This window comes from Chamaea fasciata, unplaced genomic scaffold (assembly GCF_029207755.1).
Source record: "Chamaea fasciata isolate MVZ Bird 193981 ecotype frontalis unplaced genomic scaffold, bChaFas1.0.hap1 SCAF_126, whole genome shotgun sequence".
Classification (NCBI taxonomy): Eukaryota; Metazoa; Chordata; class Aves; order Passeriformes; family Sylviidae; genus Chamaea; species Chamaea fasciata.
Window position 1 is genome coordinate 141,841 of NW_027094211.1, and position 13,498 is coordinate 155,338.

A 13,498-nucleotide genomic window follows, 5' to 3' on the forward strand; every position below is an offset into this window, starting at 1 on the left:
GGGTGTGGGATTTGCAGAACTTCTGGGGCTCTCTCAGCCCCTTGCTGAGAGGGACAAAATGATCAATTGCTGCATTTCCGGACTGCTTCCCTCACAGCTGCCCCTGCAGGGGGTTTGCAGCCAGCCCTGCTCTGAAAACCATCCAAGGCCCTCGCAGAGCCACTGCTTGGGCTCCCATTGGCTTTTGTGCTTCTTGCAGGGCCCAGCAAACCACAGCCAGGCCTTTTCCTGCCACAGAATTGTCACCTTTGCAGCAGCTCTCAAGCTGCCAGAATCAAAGCCAAGGGGGCGGGGGGAGCCTCAGGTCGTGGCTGCCACCTGGGGCTGGCCAGAGCAGGGCTGGCCAATGCCCATCCCTGTGCACTGGGGCTGGGCCATGGCTGGGCCCCGCACTTGGATGGCCACTGGCTTCAAGGAGGAGGAGTTGGGGAGCTCCTTCCTGCCTGGGGCTCCATTCCCAAGCTGCTCTTGCCGGCTCACATCCTGCAGGGGATGAGCGAGAATGGAGAAGTCTGAAACCCTCCCGGAGCTGCCATCCCCCAAGACAGGACCCTATGGCTGTGCCCCCCAGGAGAGAACCCGCCCCCCTGTGAGACAGTCACTGCCCATCGCTGGGTCCCCCGTTCCCCTGGGAACTAAACCATGGGGGCCCCATTCCTTATGTTCCCTGTCCCGTGGAGCCCCATCTCAGGATTGCCATTCCCCAGGATCTCCGTGGCCCCGGAGCCCCATTCCCAAGGAATCCTCTCCACAAATTCCATCCCCTACAGTGCCCCTTCCCCCAGGACCTGGATTCTCTCAGGACCCCTCATTCCCACAGGACCCTCCATTCCCCCTGCACTCCATCCCTGGCACACCCATCCCATCACCCCAAATCCCTGGAGCCCACGCTCTCCTGGGACTCCCTGCACTGAGTCCCCCGAGCCCTGGGGTCCCCCATTCCCATGGCACCCCTCTCCTGAGTGACTCCCCCTCCTCAGGAGTCCCATTGCCCTGGATGCCCATCCCTGGTTCCCCAAACTCCCTGAGCCCCCCACTCCTGAGAACCCCCTGTCCCACCTTGTGCCACCCAGCCTTGTCCCCACCCTGCCCACAGCCTGTGGTCACTCTGCCACCAGCAAAGGCCACAGCCATGTTGGGGATGCGGCCCGACCTCACTTCCTTCCCCATTCTTTGGAAGAGCCACCACCCAGGGGACCGGTGGCCACAGCAGCGAGTGACAGCCAGCCTGGATGGCCGGGGACACGGGGATGGCCGGGAAGGTGGCGCTGCTCCTGTGGGGTGAGTGACCCGGGCACGGGCCTGACACCCCGGGGATGGGCCCTGGTGAGGCAGAGACCGGTGGGGAGGGGGCACAGGGGGGCTGGGGTGTCCCCTGAGGTCCCCAAGGCCAGCAGAGCCAGTGCATGGGGTGACCAGGGTCATGGGCTGGCAATGGGGACAGGAGAAGGGGGACAGGACAGGAGGGACTGGAATGTGGGGAGAGGAGTTATGAGGCTGGTGCAGCTGTGAGGACAGGGACAGGGAAACAGGGATGCAGGGACAGGGACAAGGGGACAAGCACCATGCAGATGGACCATGGGGACAGAGGCCATGGGACTGGGGAGGTGACCTGTGCCAGCACGAGGTCCCCATGTCTGGGGTGTCCTTAGTGTCCCCATGTCCTGCCTGAGATGGGGTGGCTGCAGTTCCCCGATCTCCGAGACATCTGTGCCACACCAGTGTCCCCATGGGGACAGTTCAGGGACAGCCCCCACACCCTGTGCCCCCATACCTGTCTCCATGGGGCCACCCCACCCAGCCCTGTCCCTTCTCCCTTCCAGCCCACACCCTCGGCCTCGCTGGTGAGTCCTCGGCAGATGCCATGTCCCCACCCCGCTGTCCCCAGCCCCGTGGTGGCCCTGGCAGGCTGGTGTCCCCTGTCACCCGCAGGTGCCCAGACCACCCAGCTCCTGGTGGAGCCCCCCTGGAGGCCGGCGGTGCTGTGGGACCGGGTGACACTGACCTGCCAGGGCTCGGGGACTGCTGGTGACACCACCTGGTACATGGATTGGCGGCGCTGGTGGCCGAACGGACCTGAAAATGTCAGTGTCACCTATTCTGGCACCTACCGCTGTTACAGACGTGGCAGTGGGCTCAGCCCCCCTGTGACAGTCTCAAATGGTGAGGGGGCTTTGGGTGTCCCCAGCGTGGCACCTGTGGGACCCCGAGGGCTCTGGGTGCGCCCTGCTCCATGGGTCACCTCCTGGAGTGACCAGAGCCCGTCCCCTGCACACAGGGACATCCCAGAGCATCCCAGTGCAGGGGGACCCTGTTTGTGGAATTGGGGACCCCTGGTGCTCTGGCTGTGACCCAATGGTGGGTCCCCATGAAAATGGGACCCCTGTGGTGTGACAGGACCCTCGTGTCCCCCAGACTGGCTGGTGCTACAGGTGCCGGCGCGGCCGCTGCTGAAGGGGGACACAGTGACACTGCGCTGCCGATGGCGGCAGGACCTGTCGGTCACCGGGGTGCGATTCTACCGTGGAAACGAGGAGGTGAGGATGTCCCTCAATGGCACCGAGCTGTCCCTGTCCCCTCTGCAGCTGAGCCACAGTGGCCGCTACCGCTGCGGGGGCCGGGTGTCCTCTGACGTATCATCAGAGTTGCAGGAGTCTGCGCCGGTGCCAGTGACAGTGCACGGTGAGCCTCACCCCCACAGCCTCCCCGGGTCTCCTGGTTGGGGACATTCAGCCCTGCATGCAGATCCCCATTACTGCCCAGATCCCCCATCCCTGCCGCGGGTCCCTCATCCATTCCCAGGTCTCTCACAGGATCCCCCAGCCCTACATGGGCACGCCCATCTTCCCTGTAAACATTTTCTATGTCCCCCTATCACTTCTTGAGTCTCCCTCCTCATCTCCTCATCCTTCACTGGGTCGCTTTGCCCATCTCTGAGTCAACCCCACCCCTCCCTGCTCTGCCCCCATGGTCCACAGGTCCCCACACCCTCCCTGGGGTCCCCCCATCCCTCTCCATGTGTCCCCTCCCCAAACTCCCCGTCCTTCCTTGGGGTTCCTTTGCAAACCCCCCATCAGGTCTGGGGCCCCTCTTCTTCACTGGGGTCCCCCTGCCCCTCTCCACTCCCCCCCGTGTCCCTCACTGTCCCCTGGTGTCCCCTCTCCCACAGAGGTCCCGCTCTCGGGGGTGTCCGTGTCAGCGCAGCCCCCCGGGGGACAGGTGGCACTGGGTGACCGCCTGGTGCTGAGCTGTGCGGTGACCGTGGGGACAGGTCCCCTGTCCTTCTGGCACCAGGGGGGCTCAGGGACACCCCTGGGCACCGGCCCCAACCTGGAGCTGCGCTGCGTTGGGGACAATGACAGCGGCCAATACCAGTGCCGGGTCAGCAATGGGGACAGTGTGGCTGAGAGGGTCCCCCTGATTGTCACCGTCCACAGCACTCCCATCCCACCTTACGAGGTGCCAGCCCTGTCTGTGTCCCCACAGTGCCCGTGGCCAATGCCACCATCACCCCCGGTCCCCTGTCACACCAGGTGCATTCAGGTGACCCCGTGACCCTGCGCTGCTCGGTGCAGGTGGGCTCAGCCCCTGTCACCTTCACCTGGCTGCACAATGGCCAGGAGGTGGCCCGGGGTCCCATCCTGGAGCTTGGGGACGTCGATGTGGGACATTCGGGCACCTACCAGTGCGTGGCCACAAACCAGCTGGGACAGGACGGGCACCGCGTGTTCCGGGCACTCAGCCCTGAGCTGGCCCTGGAGGTGACCCCTGGCACACCCTGGGTCACAGGTGAGGTCACACGGGGTCACATGGGGGGTGCAGGACCCTCGGGGTTCCAGGTGACCTCGATGTGTCCCTCTCTGTCGCCAGCAGTGGCCGCAGGGGTCGGCGGGTCCCTCCTGTTCCTGCTCCTGCTCCTGGCTGTCATCGTGGGCTGGCACCGGTGGCACCGCCAGGGTGGGTGACAATGGGGGGGATGGGGATCACAGGGGCCGGGGTGAAACCCAACCAGAGCACACGGGTGCCAACAACAGCTCCTGACTTGGGTGAAGCTGAGCCCCCAGAGACCTCGGCTGGGGGTCCTGGGGGATTTGGGGAGCTCCTGGAGGGTCGTGCAGGGATGTTTGGGGGCTCTGGGGGCTCAGGGGGTGGTTCAAGGTGTTTTGGGAGCTCCAATGATGCTCGAGGGTGTCGGGGTCAGGGGTCCTGGGGGTGTTCAGGGACCCTGAGGACCCCACAGTCACCCATTCCCTCTTCCCTTTGCAGCCCTCAGGAAGCCGCAGGAAAGGTGAGTGCGGGGCTCCAGGTCTGACCCCCCATTTTACCCTCACCCCAAACCTCCCACACTCCCACAGACACGCCCTTATCCCCGCAGGGCTCCCCCGGATCCCCCGGCCCCCCCAGAGGAGGGGGAGGTGCTCTACACCCACGTTCTGAGCACCGAGCGGGCAGGGGGTGAGTACAGGGTGGGGACACAGGGACACGTCACCCACGGGTGTCACCCCCCACCCATGTCCCCACACCCGATGTCTCTCGCAGGGCCCCCCCGTGTCACATCCCCCCAGGTGACCTACGCGGAGCTGGCGGGATCCCACAGGCGACAGCAGGACCCCAGTGACATCTACGGGAACGTGCTGTGACACTGGGGGCACGGGGGACACTGGGGGTCCCTGTCTGAGGGCAACCCCCGTGTGTGTTCCCCCCAGCTCCCGTGGGTGCCCACCGTGCCTGGGTGGGGGCCACGAGTGGGGGGTCCCATGTGGGGCTGCCCAGAGCTCCCCGTCCCAGTGCTCCCAGTGCTCCCAGTACCCCCAGGGACTCCCCACTCCCTCCCCCAGTGCCGGGGGGCACAGGACCCTTGTCCCTCCCATTGCACCCAAAACGCAGCATTTTGATTAAACCGGGAGAAATGGTTTTTGTTTGTTCAGCTGTGCCCGGTCAGCTCGGACGGAGGAGGGTCCCGGTCAGGTTGTTGAGCAGATCCGTGTGGGATTTGCAGGATTTTTGGGGCTCTCTCAGTCCCTTGGGGACAGGGACAAAATGATCAATTGGGGCATTTCCGGACTGGTTCCCTCGCAGCTGCCCCGCTCAGGGGAAGGAGCTGCCGCTCCCTGTTTGTCCCCTCTCGGTGACACCGGCCAAGGGCTCGGGGTCCTGCGGCGGTGCCGCCCCGTGGCCACGGGCACCGATCCCGCAGCTGCCGAACCCCTCGGGCCGAGCTGGAGCCCCGGGACAGAGCTGAGGGCAGCCGGAGGTGTCCCCAGATCCAACCCCAAAGCCCGCCCCAGCCCCAGCCCTGCCCGGTGCCCCCCGGAGCCCCCCGGTGCCCAAAGCCCCGCACCCGGCGCTCCCCGAGCGGCGTCTGAGCCCCGGAGCTGCCGCGGAGCCTCCGCCGGGCGCGGCCCCGGGGCGGGCGGGGGGCGCCGGGACGGAGGTGCCGGGAGGGCCGAGGGGACCCGGGAGCCCGGGGAGGAGCCCCCGGCACGGCGGGAGCCGAGTCCCGGCCTCGGGTCACTGTCGCACGTCGCGGCTGCCATCGCGCTGCCAGGGCCGAGTCTGTCCCGGGCCGCGGGCACCGACCGTGGCCGTGTGTCCCCAGCGGCGGTGACAGCGTGTCCGAGGCCACTGTCGCCGTGTGTGGGGACCGGCTTGTTGCCATGGCAACGGGACCGACAGCTCCGGGCACTGGGGTCACCACCTCAGCCCCAGAGCCACTGCTCGATCTTTCCACGCTCGTCCCCAGGACGGGAACCCCTGGATGCGCCACCCCCAGGATGTGTCACCCACAGAACAGGGACATCCCTGAACAGGGACAGGATCCCCTGGATGTGTCCCCCGAGGACAGAACCCGCCCCTCCCTGACTCAGCACAAACGGCCTCTTCCTTCTGCTGCGGGAGAGAGAAAGTGAAAGTGTGGGGGGACACGGCCGGACACTCCCAGCCCCCGCGGGGCTTCCACCTCTCCCTGCAGCCCCTGTACCCCATTTCAGCTCCCCGGGCTCCCCTGAACCCGGTACCTGCCCAGGAGCAACCCAGGAGCGCTGAGCAGGGAACTGGGGGAGGGGGGGGGGGGGGTGCGAATGTGACAGAAAAAAAAAAAAAAAAAAGGAAGGAAATGGAAATAAAGAGTGGAAAAAGTCCCTGGGGGGTGGGGAGAGAACCTCGGAATCCACCTGGTGTGACCCCCCCAAACCATGAACACATCGGGGGGACAGCGCAGGACCCTGGGTCACCCCAAAATCTGAGGGACCCCGGGCAGGAGCTGTGACCCACGGGCCCACCCAGCCACTGCCCATCCCTGGGACCCCCATTCCCCTGGGAACCCAACCATGGGACCCCCATTCCTTATGTCCCCCTTCCCTCGGATCCCCATCCCGGGACTGTCATTCCCCAGGATCTCCATGGCCCAGGAGCCCCATTCCCAAGGAACCCTGTCCCCCAAATTCCATCCCCTACAGTGCCCCTTCCCCCAGGACCTGGATTCTCCCAGGACCCCTCATTCCCATATACCCCCCCTTCCCCCCACAGCCCATCCCTGGCACACCCATCCCATCACCCCAAATCCCTGGAGCCCACGTTCTCCTGGGACTCCCTGCACTGAGTCCCCCCAGCCCTGGGGTCCCCCATTCCCATGGCACCCCTCTCCTGAGTGACTCCCCCTCCTCAGGACTCCCATTGCCCTGGATGCCCATCCCTGGCTCCCCAAACTCCCTGAGCCCCCCACTCCTGAGAACCCCCTGTCCCACCTTGTGCCACCCAGCCTTGTCCCCACCCAGCCCCAGGCTGTGCCCCCATCATGTGAGATGTAAATTCTCTTCCTTCCTCTTTTGTCTCAGGAGCCTCCACGCAGGGGACAGGTGGCCCAGACAGCGAGTGACAGCCAGTGCACATGGCCGGGGACACGGGGATGGCCGGGAAGGTGGCGCTGCTCCTGTGGGGTGAGTGCCCCGGGCACGGGCCTGACACCCTGGGGATGGGCCCTGGTGAGGCAGAGATCGGTGGGGAGGGGGCACAGGGGGGCTGTGGGGTCCCCTGAGGTCCCCAAGGCCAGCAGAGCCAGTGGGGGACAGAGCCAGTGGCCCCCAGTGTCACCGGGCTTGTTGGGCGGCCATGGGGACAGGGTTGTGGTGACAGGTATTTGGGGACAGGGACGCGGGACAGGGGTTTGGCACCTTGGGGCTGGGGCAGCTGTGGGGACAGGGACACAGGGATGCAGGGACAGGGTCAAGGGGACAAGCACCATGGGGGTGTGGCCATGGGGACAGGTGCCATCAGAATGGAACCGTGGGGACAGGGCCGTGGGGATGTGGCCGTGGGGCTGGCGGGGGTGACCTGTGCCAGCACGGGGTGGCCACAGTGTCACCATGTCCTGCCTGGGCCCGGGGTGGCAGCAGTGTCCCTGTCTCCGAGGTGTCTGTGTCACCCGAAAGTGGCGCGTGGGCGGCTGTGACACCGCGCTGTCCCCTGGGAGCCTCTCCAGACCTGTCAGGGACTGTCCCCGAGCACTTTCCCACAAGAAGCAATGTCCCCACGGGGACAGCTCGGGGACAGCCGCACACTCCGCCCCCCCCCCCCCCCCGGGTGTCACTGTTCCCACCCAGCCCTGTCCCTTCTCCCTTCCAGCCCAGACCCTCGGCCTCACTGGTGAGTCCTCGGCAGATGCCATGTCCCCACCCCGCTGTCCCCAGCCCCACGCTGACCCTGGCAGGCTGGTGTCCCCTGTCACTTGCAGGTGCCCAGACCACCCAGCTCCTGGTGGAGCCCCCCTGGAGGCCGGCGGTGCTGTGGGACTGGGTGACACTGACCTGCCAGGGCTCAGGCACAGCCGGTGACATCACCTGGTACAGGGACGGGCACCGCTTGAGGCAGAAGGGACTTGAACATTTCACTGTCACAAAGAGTGGCACATACACGTGTGACAGACCTGGCAGCGGGCTCAGCCCCCCCGTGACAGTCTCAAATGGTGAGGGGGCTTTGGGTGTCCCCAGCGTGGCACCTGTGGGACCCCGAGGGCTCTGGGTGGGCTCCGCTCCATGGGTCACCTCCTGATGCGACCAGAGTCCGTCCCCTGCACACGGGGACATCCCAGAGCATCCCAGTGCGGGGGGACCCTGTTTGTGGAATTGGGGACCCCCGGTGCTGCAGTGAGACCCAATGCGGGGTCTGCTGACACGAGGTGTGACAGGACCCCTGTGTCCCCCAGACCAGCTGGTGCTGCAGGTGCCGACGCAGCCACTGCTGGAGGGGGACACGGTGACACTGCGCTGCCGGGGCCGGCAGGACAAGTCGGTCAGCAGAGTGTCGTTCTACCGCGGGAAGAAGGAACTGTGGGATCTCCGCTATGGCACCGAGCTGTCCCTGTCCCGTCTGCAGCCGCACCACAGCGGCCGCTACTGCTGCCGGGGCTTGTTGGAGGGCTGGTTTTCAGGGGACTGGCAGGAGTCAGCGCCGGTGACAGTGACAGTGCGCGGTGAGCACCCCACAGCCACCAACCACCCTGACACCCCCACAGCCCCTCCCAAGGGACGCGGGGTCACAAATCCCCCTCCCCTCTCCTTCCCAGAGCTCTTCACGGTGCCGGTGCTGGAGGGTCCCCCCGAGCCCATCGAGGGGTCCCCCCTCAATCTCAGCTGCCTCAGCACCCCCAGCCCCCTGCGGCCCCGAACCCGCCTCCTGCACCTCTTCTACCGGGACGGGCAGTCGGTGGGGGGCCCGCAGGTGTCCCCGCAGCTCCTGGTGCCCGCCGTGGGGGTCTCCCACTCGGGGAGTTACAGCTGCCAGGTGGGCTCCGAGGGGGGGGGCCGTGCGGAAGAGCAGCGCCCGGCTCCGCGTCACGGTGCGCAGTGAGTGCGGGGATGGGCACGGGGAGCCCCCGCTGCGTGCTCGGGTCTCCTGGTTGGGGACACTCAGCCTTGCCTGCGGTCCTCAGCCCTGCCTGACGCGTTTCCTGGGACCCCCCCCACCCTTTCCGGGTCACCCCGACACCATCCCCGGGTCTCCCCATCACTGCCCGGGTCTCTCCCCGCATCCCTCCCTCCTTTCCCGGGTCACCCCATCTCTGTCCCTGGTCCCCTCGCCCTTCCCTGGGTCCCATTCACCTTTGTCTGATCTCCCCCCACGGTCCCCAGGTGTCACCATCCCCTCCCTGTGTCCCCACCCCCTCCCTGAGGTCCCCCCATCCCTCTCCAGGTGTCCCCTCCCTGAATCCCCCGTCATTCCTTGGGGTTCCTTTCCAAGCCCCACATCAGCTCTGAACCCCCTCTTCCTCTCTGGGGTCCCCCCGACCTCTGACCCCACTGTCCCCTAATGTCCCCTCTCCCGCAGGGGTCCCCGTCTCAGGGGTGTCCCTGTGGGCGCAGCCCCCCGGGGGACAGGTGGCACTGGGGGACCGCCTGGTGCTGAACTGCACAGTGGCCGAGGGGACAGGTCCCCTGTCCTTCACCTGGCACCGGGGGGGCTCGGGGACACCCCTGGGCACCGGCCCCCGCCTGGAGCTGCCCCACGTTGGGGACAATGACAGCGACCACTATCACTGCCGGGTCAGCGGTGGGGACAGCATGGCTGAGAGTGTCCCCCTGAATGTCACCGTGCTGGGTGAGCGGGACAATCAGGGTGAGGGTGACCACACCCATGTCACCCCCGATGTCACCTCACCAGGTGCCAGCCCTGTCTGTGTCCCCACAGTGCCCGTGGTCAATGCCACCATCACCCCCGGTCCCCTGTCACACCAGGTGCACGCAGGTGACCCCGTGACCCTGCGCTGCTCGGTGCAGGTGGGCTCAGCCCCTGTCACCTTCACCTGGCTGCACAATGGCCAGGAGGTGGCCCGGGGTCCCGTCCTGGAGCTTGGGGACATCGAGAGGCGACATTCAGGCACCTACCAGTGCGCGGCCACCAACCAGCTGGGACAGGACGGGCACCGCGTGTTCCGGGCACTCAGCCCTGAGCTGGCCCTGGAGGTGACAACGTGGGGACACCGTGAAACAGGTGACGTCACTCGGGGACACTGTGGGGGGCTCGGACAGCCGGCTTTGTCCCCGCTCTGTCCTTGGTGACACGGAGGTGACACAGCACAGGTGGCATCACCCCAAGGTCACCGCGGGGGTGCAGGTGACCACAAAGTGTCCCCTCTGTCCCCAGCAGTGGCTGCAGGGGTCGGCGGGTCCCTCCTGTTCCTGCTCCTGCTCCTGGCTGTCACCGTGGGCTGGCACCGCTGCCACGGCCGGAGTGGGTGACAATGGGCACACGGGGGTGACAATGGCGACACGGGGGTGACAATGGGCACACAGGGGTGACAATGGCGACACGGGGGTGACAATGGGCACACAGGGGTGACAGTGGGGACACGGGGGTGGCGGGAACGCCCCCCGGGCTTGGGGACAATGGGGGTGACACCCAGGGACCCTGAATTGAGCTCGCGGTGACCTCGGCTGGGGGTCCTGGGGGGAGGGTTTGAGGGGGGACATTTTGGGGACATCTCAGGGGGCTCCTGGGGACATCCCGGGAGGGTTTGGGGGGTCCTGGGGGGTCCTGGGGGATTTGGGATTTCAGGGGTTTTTGGGGGGGTTCGGGACGTTTTTGGGGTTTCTGGGGGAGGATTTTGGGGTCCCTCGGGGCTTTCCCCATTGTCACCTCATTGTCACCTCGTTGTCACCCCCCCTGTTCCCGCAGCCCCCAGGACGCCCCAGGACAGGTGAGTGCGGGAGGGGCCCGCGGGTGTCCCCGTGTCCCCCAAACGCCCCCGCGAGGCCACCGCGATGTCGCCGCTGTCCCCGCAGGGTCCCTGCGGTGTCACCCGAGGCGGGGGAGGTGCTCTACAGCCACGTGGTGCCCGCCCGGGGGACAGCGGGTGAGTGACAGCGACACCGGGGACACCGGGGGTGGCACTTGGCGGCATTGGGTGACACTGTGGGTGGCACTGGAGGACACGGGGGGACACTGGGTGGCACAGGGGGTGGCACTGGGTCCCCAGATGCCTCCCAGGGGACAGCGGTGACATTGACAAGAACATGCTGTGACACTGGGGGTGGCACTGGGTGACACTGGGTGGCACTGGGTGGCACTAAGTGGCACTGGGGCTGGCACTGGGTGACACTGGGTGGCACCAGGGGTGGCACCGGGTCCCCAAATGGGACCAGCCACCCAGGAGAGGGGCTGAGTGCGGGGTTGGGGACAGGGCCGTGTCACCCGTGGGTGGCACCGGGTGGCACCGCTGTCCCCTGCAGGGTCCCCAAGTGCCACCCCCGAGGGTCCCCAGGTGACCTACGCGGAGCTGCGGGGACCGCGGTGGCACCCGGGGGACAGCGGCGACTACGAGAACGTGCTGTGACACCGCGGTGACACCGGGGGGTGGCATCGGGTCCCCAAATGTCACCCCGGGGGACAGCGGTGACATCCACGGGAACGTGCTGTGACACCGCGGTGACACTGGGTGGCGCCTGTGTCCCCAAGTGCCACCCCTCCGGGAGCTGCCGGGTCCCCAAACGCCACGCGGGGGACAGCGGTGACGTCGACGAGAATGTGTAGTGACACTGGGGTGGCACCGAGTGGCACCGAGTGGCACCTGTGTCCCCACATGCCGCCCCCCAGGTGACCCATGGGGAGCTGCCGGGTCCCCAAACGCCACCCAGGGGACAGCGGTGACATCCACGGGAACGTGCTGTGACACTGGGGTGCCACTGGGCGACATTGGGGACACTGGGGACACTGGGGACAGCCACACACGTGTGTCCCCTCGTCCCGGGGGTTCCCACCCTGCCCGTGGCCACCGGGACCTGTCGCTGTCCCTGTCCCTGTTTCCCTCCCCGTGGTCACCAGGAGCTGTCCCCGTCCCTGTCCCTGTCCCCTCCCTGTGGCCACCAGGAGCTGTCCCCGTCCCTGTCCCTGTCCCTGTCCCTGTTCCCCTGTCCCTGTTCCCCTGTCCCCCTGTCCCCCTGTCCCCCTGTCCCCCTGTCCCTGTTCCCCTGTTCCCCTGTCCCCTGTCCCTGTCCCTGTCCCTGTCCCTTGTCCCCTGTCCCTGTTCCCCTGTCCCTGTCCCCGTCCCCGTCCCTGTCCCTGTTCCCCTGTTCCCCTGTCCCCTGTCCCTGTCCCTGTCCCCTGTCCCTGTCCCTGGTCCCCTGGTCCCCTGTCCCTGTCCCCTGTCCCCTGTCCCCTGTCCCTGTCCCTGTCCCCGTCCCCGTCCCCGTCCCTGCCCGTGGCCACCGCCCCTCTGTCCCTCTGTCCCTCGCAGGGATTTGGGGAAATGACGAGAACCAGCCCGGGGTGACCCAGAACGGCTGGGGACAGCCCGGGGGACACTGGGGACACACTGGGGACAGCCCGGGGGACACTGGGGACACTCCGGGGACAGTCTGCGGACACTGGGGACACTCTGGGGACAGGATGGGGCGAGGCGTTCCCAGCGTTGTTTCCCTTCTCGTTTCCCTTGGACGGACAATAAACGCGCTGAATTCCCCCAGACCCCGACCCCGCCCCGGGGGGCTCCTGGGCTGGGGGGGCGCCCCAAAAGGGGGCCGGGGGTCTTGGGGGGCTCCGGGGTCCGTCCCAAACCCCCCCTCCCCCCCGTTCTGGGGGGTTTTCCTCAATTTTTTTTTCCCCAGCGGGGACAAGGTGGGGACACGGGGAGGGGACACGGGGAGGGGGACACGGGGAGGGGACAGCCACAGGACACCACCCCAGGGGTCACTCCGGGCACAGGCGGCCCTGTAAGTGATCCCCGGGAATGACCATGAGGCTGGTGGACCCCCCAGGACCCCCAAACCCCACAGATCCCCCTGGAATGACCGTGACCCTCCCGGACCCCCAGGACCGCTGACCGCCCGGAGATGACACCCGCGGACCCCCAGAACCTGATGTCCCCCCGGCCCTGGTGGCGATGCCCACAGAGCCCCCGAGACCCTCAGCCCGCCCCTGAGCCCCCAGCGACCCCCGCAACCCCCAGGCCTGGTCCTGACCCCCAGCCCGCTGCTGACGTCACACGAGTGACGTCACCGCACAGCACCGCCGCAAACAGCGCCCCCTTCCTGTTCCCAGGGAAACCGCTCTCCCGTTTCCATGGCGACGCCCCTCCGTTTCCATAGCGACAGCATCGCGTCTCCGTGGCAACGGTCCCCCGTTCTCACGGCAGCAACCCCCTGTGCCCGCGCCCTCAGCCCCCCAGTCCCACGGCACCACACCCCCCGTTCCCATGGCAACAGCCCCTCCCCGTTCCCACGGCCACCGCCCCCTCGTTCCCATGGCAACAGCCCCTCCCCGTCCCCGTGTCTACACCCAGCATTCCCACGGTAACAGCCCCCCCAAGCCCGCGGCGACTGGAACGCCCGTTCCCGCGCCCACCCACCCCCATTCCCATGGCAACAGCCCCTGGGTTTCCGTGGCAACAGCCCCTCCTTCCCCTGACAACAGCCCCGTTCCCATGGCAACACCCCCATTCCCACGCCCACGGCGCCTGCGCCGCGCTCTCCCCGCCTCCCCGTCTTTCCGACTACATTTCCCGTCA

At 67.2% G+C, this 13,498-nt stretch overlaps 1 protein-coding gene across 1 annotated transcript; it reads left to right on the plus strand.

Annotated features, from left to right (window-relative positions):
• Positions 1 to 6,889: 6,889 nt before the first annotated feature.
• On the plus strand, positions 6,890 to 12,460 carry LOC136304580 (Fc receptor-like protein 2). The gene is given in 12 exon segments (XM_066208083.1): positions 6,890 to 6,938; positions 7,624 to 7,644; positions 7,733 to 7,963; positions 8,204 to 8,470; positions 8,564 to 8,793; positions 8,795 to 8,843; positions 9,325 to 9,594; positions 9,685 to 9,987; positions 10,141 to 10,227; positions 10,672 to 10,693; positions 10,779 to 10,849; positions 11,226 to 12,460. Coding segments are annotated over 12 exon segments (1,704 nt in total). The 3' UTR covers positions 11,330 to 12,460.
• Positions 12,461 to 13,498: the final 1,038 nt, after the last annotated feature.